Consider the following 13,341-nt stretch of genomic DNA (forward strand, 5'->3'; position numbering starts at 1 on the left):
GTGCCCACCAGCTGGTCCCAATTTACTGCCTTCAGCCCATATCCCTCTAAGACCCGCCCTTCCACGTACCTATCAAAGTGCTTCAGAATTCAGAATCAGGTTTATTATTACCGGCATGTGTAGTGAATTTTTAACTTAGCAGCAGCAGTTCAATGCAATACATGATTTAAAATAAATTTTTAAAAAAATATTTCTTCTTAAATGATGCTACTGTACAAGCTCAGTCCTCTTCTGGCAGCTCATTTCATATATCACCACCATTTGTATTGATAAAATTGTCCCTTAGGTCCCTTTTAAATCTTTCCCCTCTCAGTCTAAATCTGTGCCCCCTAGCTTTAGTCTCCACACCCTAGGGAAAAGACTGTTGCCATCTACCTTATCTATGTGACTCATAATTTTAATCATTTTCATACCTTGCAAGAAATAAAGATCTAGCTGCCCAGCCTCTCCCAATAACCAATGCGTAACTGATGAAGGCCAGCATTCTGAATGTCTTTTTCACTACTTTCTCCTCTTTTAACAAACTATGTTCATACTCCTAGGTCCCTCTGTTTGATTACACTCCTTTGTGCCCTGCCATTCATTGTATAAGTTCCATGTTGGTTTGACTTTCCAAAATGCATCACCTCACACTTATTTATATTGAAATCCATTTACCAGTCCTTAGCCCATTTCTCTAACTAATCAAGATCCCTTTGTAACCTACAATTACCTTCTTCACTATCAACAAGACCTGCTGGTATTATTGCACAGAAGGATGCCATTTGGCTACTCCTGCTTAGGCTGAGGATCTGGAAGAGTCGTTCTACTTAGCACAAACTACAATCCCCCCCCTCTCCCCCCTTCACCGTAGTCCTGAGGATCTTTTAGTTTTCAGGGATTCACTTTTGAAAGCTACCAGTGAATCAGCATGATGGAAGAGGGGGGAAGAGAGAATAATCAGACTAGGAGGGGTCCTTGATATGTTGCCTGCTTTCCTGAGGCAGCGGAAGTAGTATAGGCAGAGTTAGCGGAGGGAAGGCTGGTTTGCATGATGTGTTGAGGTTATGAGGAGAGACTGAATAGGCTGTGTTTGTTTTCCTTGGAGTTGCAACTCTCTACAGTTTCTTGTGGCTGTAGGCTGAGCAGTTGTCATACCAAGCTGTGATACATCCAGGTATGATCCTTTCTATGGTGGATCTGTAAAAAAAAATAATCAAAGATGTGCCAAATTTCCTATGCCTTCATAGAAATACTGCTTTGGGAGATTTGTTGATTGACAAATGTGATGTGTTAATCTCCCAGTTTATGACCAGTGTATACAGCTGACTCTGACTATGTGTTATACCATTGCAGATCCGATCACACTTTCAATTTGGGGACCTCTGCCAGAGAACGTCAGCTGCCTCCTGCTGCCCCAGCTGGACACTGGGCAACTACATCGCCATCCTCAACAATCGTTCCTCATGTCAGAAAATCACCGAGCGAGATGTGGCCCACACCCTGAAACTGCTCCGCTCCTGTGTCAAGTATTACCACAACGGGACGCTGGGGCCCGACTGCTGGGACATGACCACCCGGCGCAAAGATCAGCTCAAGTGCACATCTGTGCCCCGCAAGTGCACCAAGTACAATGCAGTCTACCAAATCCTCCACTACCTGGTGGACAAGGACTTCCTCAGCCCCCAGACACTGGACTACGTGATTCCAGCATTAAAGTACAGCATGCTGTTCATCCCCACCGAAAAGGGGAAGAGCATGATGGACATTTACTTGGACAACTTTGAGAACTGGAATTGTTCGGATGGTGTCACCACCATTGCGGGCATCGAGTTTGGGATCAAGCACAACTTGTTCCAGGACTACCTTCTGATGGATACTGTGTATCCTGCCATAGCCATTGTGATTGTCCTCCTGATCATGTGCATCTATACCAGGTCCATGTTCATCACCCTGATGACCATGTTCGCCATCATCAGTTCCCTGATCGTTTCCTACTTCCTCTACCGGATAGTCTTTGGCTTCAAGTTCTTCCCCTTCATGAACCTCACCGCCCTGATCATCCTAGTAGGGATCGGGGCCGACGATGCCTTTGTCCTGTGCGATGTGTGGAACCACACTAAGTTCGACAAGCCCCAGGCAGAGCTGGTGGAGACCATGAGCATCACCCTCAACCACGCTGCCCTCTCCATGTTTGTCACCAGCTTTACCACCGCCGCTGCCTTCTACGCCAACTACGTCAGCAACATCACTGCCATCCGGTGCTTTGGGGTGTATGCTGGCACAGCCATCCTGGTCAACTACGTGCTGATGGTGACCTGGCTGCCGGCAGTGGTGGTGCTGCACGAGCGTTACTTGCTGCACCTGTTCCAGTGTGGGGACAGGCCGGGGCGGCGGGCACAGCACCGCGGCTGGCCCACCCAGCTGCACCGCCGGCTGCACGGTCTCCTGCAGGCAGCCTCCGACACCTCCCACGTCTTCTTTGAGAAGGTGCTGCCGTGCATCGTCATCAAGTTCCGCTACATCTGGCTCTGCTGGTTCCTGGCGCTCACCGTGGGCGGCGCCTATATCGTCTGCGTTGACCCCAAGATGAAGCTGCCCTCACTGGAGCTCTCTGAGTTCCAAGTCTTCCGGTCGTCCCACCCCTTCGAGCGCTACGACGCTGAGTTCCGCCGCCTCTTCGTCTTCGAGCGGGTCCACCACGGCGAGGAGCTGCACATGCCTATCACCCTGGTGTGGGGCGTCTTGCCAGTGGACACCGGTGACCCCCTCAACCCCCACAACAAGGGCCGGCTGGTGCTGGACACCACCTTCAACGTGGCCAGCCCGGCCTCCCAGCTGTGGCTGCTGCGCTTCTGCCAGCGGCTGAGGAACCAAACTTTCTACCGGCAGAGCGAGGAGCAGGACTTCACCAGCTGCTTTGTGGAGACCTTCCGGCAGTGGATGGAGAACCAGGACTGTGAGGAGCCCAGCCTCTACCCCTGCTGCAGCCAGTCCACCTTCCCCTACAAGCAGGAGGTCTTTGAGCTGTGTATCAAGCGGGCCATAATGGAGCTTGAGCGCAGCACGGGCTACCACCTGGACAGCAAGACCCCTGGCCCCCGCTTCGACATGAATGACACCATCCGGGCTGTGGTGCTGGAGTTCCAGAGTACCTACCTCTTCACCCTGGCCTATGAGAAGATGAGCCGCTTCTATGCCGAGGTGGATGCCTGGGTGTCAGAGGAGCTGAAGGGAGCCCCCGCTGGACTCAGCCAGGGCTGGTTTGTCAGCGGCCTGGAGTTTTTCGACCTGCAGGACAGCCTGTCGGACGGCACACTGGTAGCCATGGGGCTGTCGGTGGCCGTGGCCTTTGGTGTCATGCTGCTCACCACACGCAACCTGGTGATCAGCCTCTACGCCATCGCCTCCATTGCCGGCACCATCTTCGTCACCGTTGGCTCCCTGGTGCTTCTGGGATGGGAGCTCAACGTGCTGGAGTCAGTTACCATCTCGGTGGCTGTGGGTCTGGCCGTCGACTTTGCCGTACACTATGGGGTGGCCTACCGCCTGGCCCCTGAGGCCGATCGTGAGGGCAAGGTGGTCTTTTCCCTCAGCCGTATGGGTTCAGCGATCGCCATGGCTGCGCTGACCAGCTTTGTAGCAGGGGCCATGATGATGCCCTCCACTGTGCTGGCCTACACCCAGCTAGGCACCTTCATGATGCTTATCATGTGCGTCAGCTGGGGCTTTGCCACCTTCTTCTTCCAGTGCCTGTGCCGCTGCCTGGGGCCACAGGGCTCCTGCGGGCAGATACCCCTGCCCCGCCGGCGGACCCCACCGCCCTCCACCCCCCACCGCACTACGCCCAGTGGGGGGCCCCGGCCCGAGGGCTTTGAGCTGGAGCCGCTGGCTGGGGGACCCAAGGGGGTTGGAATGTCTGACCCCTGGCTCTTCAATGGAAGCCGGGCACCTGCCTACCAGCCTGCCACCCCTCCTCCTGCCACTGGGACAGAGCAGCCCTCCCGGGTACTTGGAGGAGAAGGACGGAGAGCATAACCACCCGGGTACACATCAACCCCCATTAAAGACCTGCAGGGGAACTACGGACACAACCAGTGGGATCCTGGGGGCCAGTGATCCAACCCAGGGACAACTGGGACCAGTGCACACTCTCCAACCAGTGGCACCTCAGGAGCCAGTGGACCCTCCCAACTCAGGAACAACTGGATCCAGTGGACCTTCCCTTGGCCCAGGGGTAACTGGATCCAGTGGAGCCTCTCCCAGCCCGGTGGCCAGTGGAGAAGTGTGTAGACAGTCCTGCAGATTGTCTCCACTCCTGGGAGCCTCTGTGCCCCTCCCAGGGCCGTGGAGAAGTGTGCATGTTAAAGCTGACTGACAGAGCTCCTCCTGGACCTCCTATTGGCCCCACCCTCCACTTCCAGCCCCTTGTGAAGGCAACTCCTCAGGACAGCATGAACCAAAACCCAGGCGTCTCACCCTGCAGTGGTTGGCAGGGCCCTGGTGAACAGACTGCCCCTTGCAGTTGCCCACCCAGCTGAAGCAGGCTGTGGAGGACCACCACCGAATGGCAGTCAGTCCTCAGGATGCGGGGAGGTGTCCCAGTGACTAATCTCCCCCGTCCCTCCCTCCCTCCATCACCATATCAAAGTGCAATTGTGTCCACATCACTCTTCCAAAGGCTTACAGAACCCATGCCCCCATGTCCACTGTCTGGGTTAGACATTCCCATCTAACCCGTGAGCTCCCTGTGAACAAAGAGGACAATGCTGGGGAGCTTGAACTCGAGGCAGAAGCACATCCAAGGAGTGGGGTGGGATGATATCAAGGCAAAAAAAACCCCAGCTATTAAAGGACATGTGGGTCAGAGATGGTGCCATGATAAAGGTATCTCTGCATTTTTCCCAACTTATTTTCTCCCATTTTCTAAACAACAACCCCACCCTCATCATTCATTACTCTCAGTGTCCTTCAGCAGACTAGCAGTTTTTCCACATCAGGCTGTTTTCACCCTACCTCTGTTAGTGAGGAGACTGGGATCTGATGTCATTTACCGCACACCAGCTTCGTCACTGAGAGGCAGAAGCAAGGGTTGTCCATGGTGTTGCTCCACCACTCGACAGCTGGTTCTCCACCGCAATGCCAGATTATCTCTTCCCAACCCCTTGGGGACCTTGGAAGTAGGAATTCCAGCTGAGCTTCTCATCTTGGTTTTCCCCAGCACTTGGAGATGATCCAAGTGTCACATCTACTATATTTGTTCAATCATTACACCCATCTCTTCCCCCCCACCCACCCCACCCAGTCTGAGCAAGAGGCTGGGTGAGAGACAGGACTGAACTCTCACCATCAGTTTCCCTGTCCTTTGCTTTATCTCCACCATCAGACTGTGGACCATAGGTAATCCATCATTGCCCGTCAGATAATCAGTCCGTATTCGCTGCCTTCCCTTGACCAGGCGCAGTCTGGTGCTAAGAGGAAGGTTTCACGCCTTGTTTGTGGAGGCATCGTCTATAGAATGACATTCATAGAGCAGGTGAAGGTTTCGCTGTCCATCTTTCCTCCCTCCACCTCTTCCGGCTTCTTGCAGTGCAAAAGCTGGTAACAGTGTGAGTCTCCCCACCCTGTCTGCTGGAGCTCCAAGTGGCTCCTGTCTTGCAGTCGAGCAGCTGAGGGTTGGAGGAACTCTGCAGCCTACCGTGACAAACTGTTCTGTGTCCTCAAGCATTGATCAATCCTGTCCAACATCTGGGCACTCACATCACTACTCAGTCCAATTTATTCATTTGACCGACTGATTATTATTACCTAACATCAAGTCTTTGATCATGGCACCATTCTCTCAGTCCCCAACCATAAAATAAAACAGCTCAAGTCTACCAAACCTCTCAGTGCATCAACACTATCTTCCCCTCCTCTCTCTACCATCATCTGTCACTTGCATCAGATTTAACTGTGACCGTGTCACATTTTTACACATAGACTTTTGTACACAAACTGGGATCAACTCCTGATGATCAAACCCCTGAACCAGTGTGCCATCCTGTTCCTCTTTTCATTTTATTCTTCTTGACCTGAGTTGAGTATTGGGAGAATAATTTAATACTTGCATTCTTAATGTATGCTTTATGCTATTTAAAAAAAAGTTATGACAGCTATTAAACAAAATATTCCTATTTGACAAGTATGCATTGTGCAAAGTGCAATGAATTTATTCAAACACATTCTGCTGGGATTTCACTCTTGATAAATTGATTTATTATTGTCACATGTATAGTGGTACAGTGGCAAAACTGCCTTGGATCTGGTCTGTCCAGATCATTTCCTTACAACAGTGCATTGAGGTTGTTCAGGGGAAACAATAAAGAATGCAGAACAAGGAAGTGCAAAGCAGGCTGACAATAAGGTGAAAGGTAAAAATGTGGAGGTCAAGAGTCCACCATATCAGAGCTGGAGACCACTCAATAGTCTTCTAACAACAAAACAGAAGCTGTTCTGGAGCCTGGAGGTATGTGCTTTCAGATTTTGTATCTTCTACCCAATGGGAGAAGGGAAACTGGAGAATGACCAGCGTGGGAAAAGTCCTTGATTATGCTGGCTGTCTTACCTGAGGCAGTGAGAATTATAGACAGAGTTTTCTCGGAGGGGAGGCTGAGGGCGGGACATCAATCTCTAGAATTCTGTATGTCAGAGCAGCGTGATGGCTGGATCGCTTGAGGGGGACTGGCACAGGAGGAGTTGAGGGCTGAGCAGATCAACCATGATCAAATCGAAATGCAGGGCAAGTTTAAAAGTCTGAATGGCCTGATTGTGCAATCATGTCCCTGTGATCAGCCTCCAGCCTTCCCTCAGCTGATGAAGCTCTTCTCCATGTTGAACGATATCAGTAAGACTCAAAGCATACTCTTCAACCCAGCACCAGCACTACTGGGCTGACTTGGTTCTGAGGCACACTGCTGCTCAAGTCAAAGTAGGTCCCTTAGAAGACGAGAAGGGGAAATTGATATTGGGTGATAAGGAAATGGCTGAGACATTGAACAACTATTTTGTGTCGGTCTTCACGGTGGAGGACACGTCTAAGATGCCAAAGATGGATGTTATGGACAAAATGGGAGGTGAGGACCTCGATAAAATCACTGTCATGAAAGAGATAGTAATGAGCAAACTAGAGGGCCTGAAGGTAGATAAGTCCCCTGGTCCTGATGGGATGCATCACAGGGTGCTGAGGGAATTGGTGGAGGTTATAGTAGATGCGTTGGTAATCATTTACCAAAACTCTCTAGACTCTGGGCAGGTCCCAGTGGATTGGAAGACAGCAGATGTCACACCACCTTTTAAAGAAGGATGTAGGCAAAAGACAGGCAACTATAGGCCAGTTAGCTTAACATCCGTAGTTGGGAAAATGCTTGAAACTGTCATTAAGGAAGAAACAGTGAAATATTTAGAAAGGAGTGGTTCCATTAGACAGACGCAGCATGGATTCAGAAAGGGCAGGTCCTGTTTGACAAACTTACTGGAGTTCTTTGAGGATATAATGAGTGCAGTGGATAGAGGGGAGCAGGTGGATGTCGTTATACTTGGATTTCCAGAAGGCGTTCGATAAGGTGCCGCACAAGAAACCAATAAATAAGATACGGATGCATGGAGTTGGAGGAAGTGTATTGGCATGGATAGTGGATTGGTTCACCGATAGAAGGCAAGGAGTTGGTATAAATGAGTGTTTCTCTGGTTGGCAGTCTGTGGTGAGTGGGGTGCTGCAGGGGTTGGTGCTGGGCCCGCAGCTGTTTACCATTTACATTGATGATTTGGAAGAGGGGACTGAGTGTAGTGTTGCAAAATTTGCTGATGACACTAAACTGAGTGGAAAAGCAAATTGTACAGAGGATGTGGAGAGTCTGCAGAGGGATATAGATAGGTTAAGTGAGTGGGCCAAGGTCTGGCAGATGGAATACAAGTTGGTAAATGCAAGATCATCCACTTCGGAAGGAATAACGGAAGAGCAGATTATTATTTAAGTGGTGAAAGATTGCAGCATGCTGTTGTACAGAGGGACTTGGGAGTGCGTGTTCATGAATCGCAAAAAGTTGGCTTGCAGGTACAATAGGTCATTAAGAAGGCAAACGGAATGTTGGCCTTTATTGCTAAAGGGATTGAATTCAAGAGCAGGGAAGTCATGCTGCAACTATACAGGGTATTGGTGAGGCCGCACCTGGAGTACTGTGTGCAGTTCTGGTCTCCATACTTGAAGAAGGATATACTGGCTTTGGAGGCAGTGCAGAGGAGGTTCACCAGGTGGATTCCAGGAATGAAGGGGTTAACCTATGAGGAGAGATTGAGTTGCCTGGGACTATACTCTCTGGAGTTCAGAAGAATGAGAGGGGATCTTATAGAAACATACAAAATTTTGAGAGGGATAGACAAGATAGTAGGAAAGTTGTTTCCATTGGTAGGTGAGACTAGAACTAGGGGACATTGCCTCAAGATTCAGGGGAGAAGATTTAGGATGGAGATGAGGAGAAACTGTTTTTCCCAGAAAGTGGTGAATCTGTGGAATTCTCTGCCCAGGGAAGCAGTTGAGGCTTACTATTTAAGAAACAGTTAGATAGGTTTTTACATAGTAAAGGAATTAAGGGTTATGGGGAAAAGGCAGGTAGATGGAGCTGAGTTTACGGACAGATCAGCCATGATCTTATTGAATTGTGGGGCAAACACGATGGGATGGATGGCCTACTCCTGCTCCTATTTCTCCAAGTGGAGTCATTGGGACGCCATCATAACGGTGTTTTTTTAGTAGGCTTCCTTATTTTTACGAGGCCAAGTTGCTAGCTCGACACTCAACCCAGCACAGATGGAAAGCATGCAAGGGAGCTGGCTGGATTCGGACTCTGGAGCCTTCGCTCCAAAATCCGGCGCTGATGCCACTACACCACCAGCTGGCTATTATGTTCTTATGTTTAAGCAAATTTCACTGGTGGGAGGGCTTCCTCTCTGCTGAGGTTCATTATCATTTTCTGTTGATGGGAGTGACCGATATGGAAGTTGTTTTCGAGCAGCTTATTAAATTGGGTGGTTGTTATTGTCACATGTACCGAGGTACAGTGAAAAACTTCTACATGCCATCAGTACAGACACTTCAACGTATTGAGATAGTACAAGGGAAAACAGGACGCAGAAACAGTGTTACAGCTACAGAGAAAGTACAGAGGAGGGAGACAATAAAGTGCAAGGTAGATTGTGGGGTGTTCTTAACCTACTAGGGGAGCATTCAATACGCTTATAACAGTAAGAAAAAAACTGTCCTTAGGCATGTGGTACATGCTTTTAGGTTTTGTATCATCTGCCTGATCGGGGGGGGGGGGTGGGGTGGGGGTGGAGGGGAGAAGAGAATAAGTCTGGAATGAATAGGGTCTTTGATTATGCTGGCTGCTTTACTGAGACAGCAAGAAGTGTAGACAGTCCATGGAGGGGAGGCTGGTTTCCATGATGTTATGATGTTTTGAGCTGTGTCTTGCTAAAGAAATGAAGATTGCCAGTTTAATACAGACCAATTGAAAAGTAGTTCTGGGCTGTTGAACTGCTGCACACTGCCACTTTCAAAGTCACACAAACTAAAGCCCCTCTATCCATTTTTGTTTTTCATAAGATCAGATGAATATTCTCAGCCTCAAACTTAGACTGTTTACTCCTATGGATGGTGCCTGGCTTTAGATCATACCAGCTCCTTTGGCACCAACCAGTCAGACCTTAGATCATTTGGCTCATAGATGGATTTATCCAATGAGTCCATAGTCTCCTTCCATGTACTTATCTAAATGGAATAAATCGGGAAGATAGCAGGAAACATTCCTCCATAGCAGAGCATAGTGACTAAAACTAAAAGGCAAAAGTTTGGGTAAGGGGTTAAAAGGCTTAGATGGTATTTGAGGAATGATTTCTCCAACAAGGGTTGTTGAAATTTGGAAATGCTGAGGGGCTGGTGGAGGCAGGCTCACTCACATATGAAACTACACACATCAAAGTTGCTGGTGAACGCAGCAGGCCAGGCAGCATCTGTAGGAAGAGGTGCAGTTGACGTTTCAGGCCGAGACCCTTCGTCAGGACTAACTGAAGGAAGAGTGAGTAAGGGATTTGAAAGTTGGAGGGGGAGGGGGAGATCCAAAATGATAGGAGAAGACAGGAGGGGGAGGGATAGAGCCAAGAGCTGGACAGGTGATAGGCAACAGGGGATACGAGAGGATCATGGGACAGGAGGTCCGGGAAGAAAGACAGGGGGGGGGGACCCAGAGGATGGGCAAGAGGTATATTCAGAGGGACAGGGGGAGAAAAAGGAGAGTGAGAGAAAGAATGTGTGCATAAAAATGAGTAACAGATGGGGTACAAGGGGGAGGTGGGGCCTTAGCAGAAGTTAGAGAAGTCGATGTTCATGCCATCAGGTTGGAGGCTACCCAGACGGAATATAAGGTGTTGTTCCTCCAACCTGAGTGTGGCTTCATCTTTACAGTAGAGGAGGCTGTGGATGGACATGTCAGAATGGGAATGGGATGTGGAATTAAAATGTGTGGCCACTTCCAGCATCTGCAGAATACCTGTTGTTCAAATATGAAACTGACAGGTATCTAGACAAACATTTCAGTCACCAAGGAATAAAAAGCTTTGGATCAATACTAAATAAAATTAGTATATATATGTGTTCCATATATATTAGTATATGCATTTGGGTAGTAGTCTGCTGCCTTAAACACCAGCAACGTAAGAGGAAGTAACTATATGGTAAGTATATACAATGTTGAATGCAGGGTTGTTACAACACCACTTAATCAGCCGATCCATCTCACCCCTGTAACATCTCTTCACCATCTGTGATTCTGCCAATGACAGTGGTGTCATGGATGAATTTATAGGTGTCTTTTGAGATATGACTAGCTGCACGGTTAGGGGTGTAGAGAGCAGAGCAGGAGGCTATGCACTCATCCTTGGGATGCATGTGTGTTGACTATCAGTGAGAATGAGATGTTATTTCTGATCCCTCCTGACGGTGGTATCCTGATGAGGAAATCAAGGATTCAGGTACAGAGGCCAGGTTTGGAAGCTTGTTAATTAGTACTGAGGGGATGATGGTGTAGAACATCAAGTTGTAATCGATGAACAGCATCCTGACGTAGTTATTGCTGGTGCCCAGGTAGCCCAAGACCAGGTGGAGTGCCAATCAGATTGCATCCACTGTAGACCTATTGTAATAATAGGCAGGTTGCAGCAGATACATATCCTTGCTTAGGTAAGAGTTAATTCTAGCTATGACCAATCTGAAAGCACCTCATCACATATGTGATGGTTGATGAGACAGCTCGCCCTTCCCTTCTTGGGCACCATCCTCACCCCAGCTGCTACAGTCCTCCGTTTCTGCCTATCTGCTGGGAGTGAAAGTACAGCCAGAAGATCAGACTTGGCATAGGGCGGGCATGGGATGGCATAGTAGGTGTTCTTGATTGTGGTGCAGCAGTGATCGAGTGTGTTGGCTCCTCGTATTCCATCGGAGACATGATGGTGGTAGTTTGTCAGAGATTACCTCAAGCTGGCCCTGTTTAAGTCACTTGCAAAGATCGGGAAAGCAACAAGGTGCACTGTCTCGCTTCTGTTGATTGCAGTTTTCAAGGTTTTCCAATGCCATCTTGATGTTTGGCAAGGATGGAATGGATGTTGGCGATAAACTCCCTTGGCACATCAGACGACATTTGACTGTCAGATGTTCTAGGTCGGGGGAGCAAGATTGAGATAGAACTGCCACATTTATGCACAACTCTACCTTTACCTGACACCAGTGTCTGGTCCTTGCGGTGGAAGGTGAAGACCACAGGCCAGACTGCTGGGGATGAGCTACAGTATGTCTCTGTGAAGTAGAGTACACAGCAGTCCCCAGCATTCATTTGGTACTGCAACCTTGCTCTGAGGTTTTCAATTTCATTTTCTAAAGACTACATTGCCGAGAGGAGGCTGGGGACCTTAGGGGCTTGTGTTTCAGTTTCACCTGCAGCCCGACTGAGACAATGAAGACTTATGTTGTACGTTCAGCTGTCTTTCCCTGGGTGGGCTGCAATCCTTGACTCTGCCCATTTTAAAGATTCTTTGTTTTTTTTAATGACTTGGAGCAATGTTGTGTAAAATGGAAAGGAGCTGCAGGGGACTGGAGGAGATCCACGAGATTATGTGAATATCTGGGAATTAGGAGGTAATTTATAATAGTCCTTAAGGGGAAATGGAACTGGGATCTGGACAAGAAGGACTGAGGAAAGGCAACAGTCTGATCAGGAAATGAAGATGTGAGTGATGAGAGAGCAAGACCAGCATTTATTACATGTCCCTAATGACACCCCCCCCCCCCCCCCGAAACTGCATGCCTCCCAGGAGCTTGATCAGAGGGCAGTTCTGGTAGGTCTAGAGTTTGATGAGGGATCCAGCATGGATTTTCTCTCCTGTACTTTAGGATACAAGTGCTTTGTAATCACATCCTACAGTTCTGCAATTAGTGATTCACTTCCATTTATTTATAGAATTTAAGCTTCCTTCCTTTTATGTTAGGATATAGAACATTATAGCACAGTTTTGGTACTTCAGCCCACAATGTTGTGCTGACCTTTAAACCTAATCGAAGATTAATCTACCCCTGTCACACAGCCCTCCATTTTTCTGTCTCACATGTGCCAGGAGCTGAGAGATCGCCTCAAGGGGGTGGGGGGGGGGTTGTTGAGAGCTTCAGAAGAGGGGTGTTGAAGTGAGGAGGGACAGGAGTCAGACTGGTAGAACTGGAGCAAGGTTGGTATCTGTCCTGTGGCATCTCTTCCCCAATGCTAATCTCCTATTTGGTGCCCAGCTGTGTTCCATCAGTGGGTTGGTGGAGTCTTGTCATCTGTCTCACCTTGAACACTATTGATAATTTAACATAGAACATATATCAGTACAGTACTGAACAGCTCATTTTTGATGGAAACATCTTAAATATCCTGTGTATCATCCATATCCTGACACTCCCTTCATAGTCATTTGTCTATCTGAATAGTAACCAATAATAATTGGTTTATTATTGTCACAAGTACTGAAATGAAGTGAAAAACATTTGCTTATGTGCCATCCAAACAGATCATTCCAACATAAGTACATCAAGGTAGTAAAAAGGAAACAGTGTAGAATATGGTGTTACAGTTACAGAGAAAGTGCAAGGACCACAGGAGATGGATTGGACTAGAATATAAAAGCAAGTATGTAATGTTAAGTCTTTATAAACCACTGGTGAGGCCCACTTGGAATATTGTGAGCAGTTTTGGGGTCCCTTATCTTAGAAAGGATATGCTGAAAATGGAGAGGGTT

The 13,341-nt window shown here is 48.4% G+C and overlaps 1 protein-coding gene across 10 annotated transcripts in view; it reads left to right on the forward strand.

Moving 5' to 3' along the window:
- The window catches only part of disp1 (dispatched homolog 1 (Drosophila)), a 414,117-nt gene extending 407,872 nt beyond the window's left edge, over nt 1–6,245 (forward strand). For all 10 annotated transcript variants that reach the window (XM_063040569.1, XM_063040566.1, XM_063040573.1 and 7 more), the window contains one exon: nt 1,336–6,245. In XM_063040569.1, coding sequence (XP_062896639.1) covers nt 1,336–4,017 — 2,682 coding nt within the window. In that variant the 3' untranslated portion in view covers nt 4,018–6,245. The remainder of the gene's footprint in view (nt 1–1,335) is intronic.
- Nucleotides 6,246–13,341: the final 7,096 nt, after the last annotated feature.

Source organism: Mobula hypostoma, chromosome 2 (assembly GCF_963921235.1).
Source record: "Mobula hypostoma chromosome 2, sMobHyp1.1, whole genome shotgun sequence".
NCBI lineage: Eukaryota > Metazoa > Chordata > Chondrichthyes > Myliobatiformes > Myliobatidae > Mobula > Mobula hypostoma.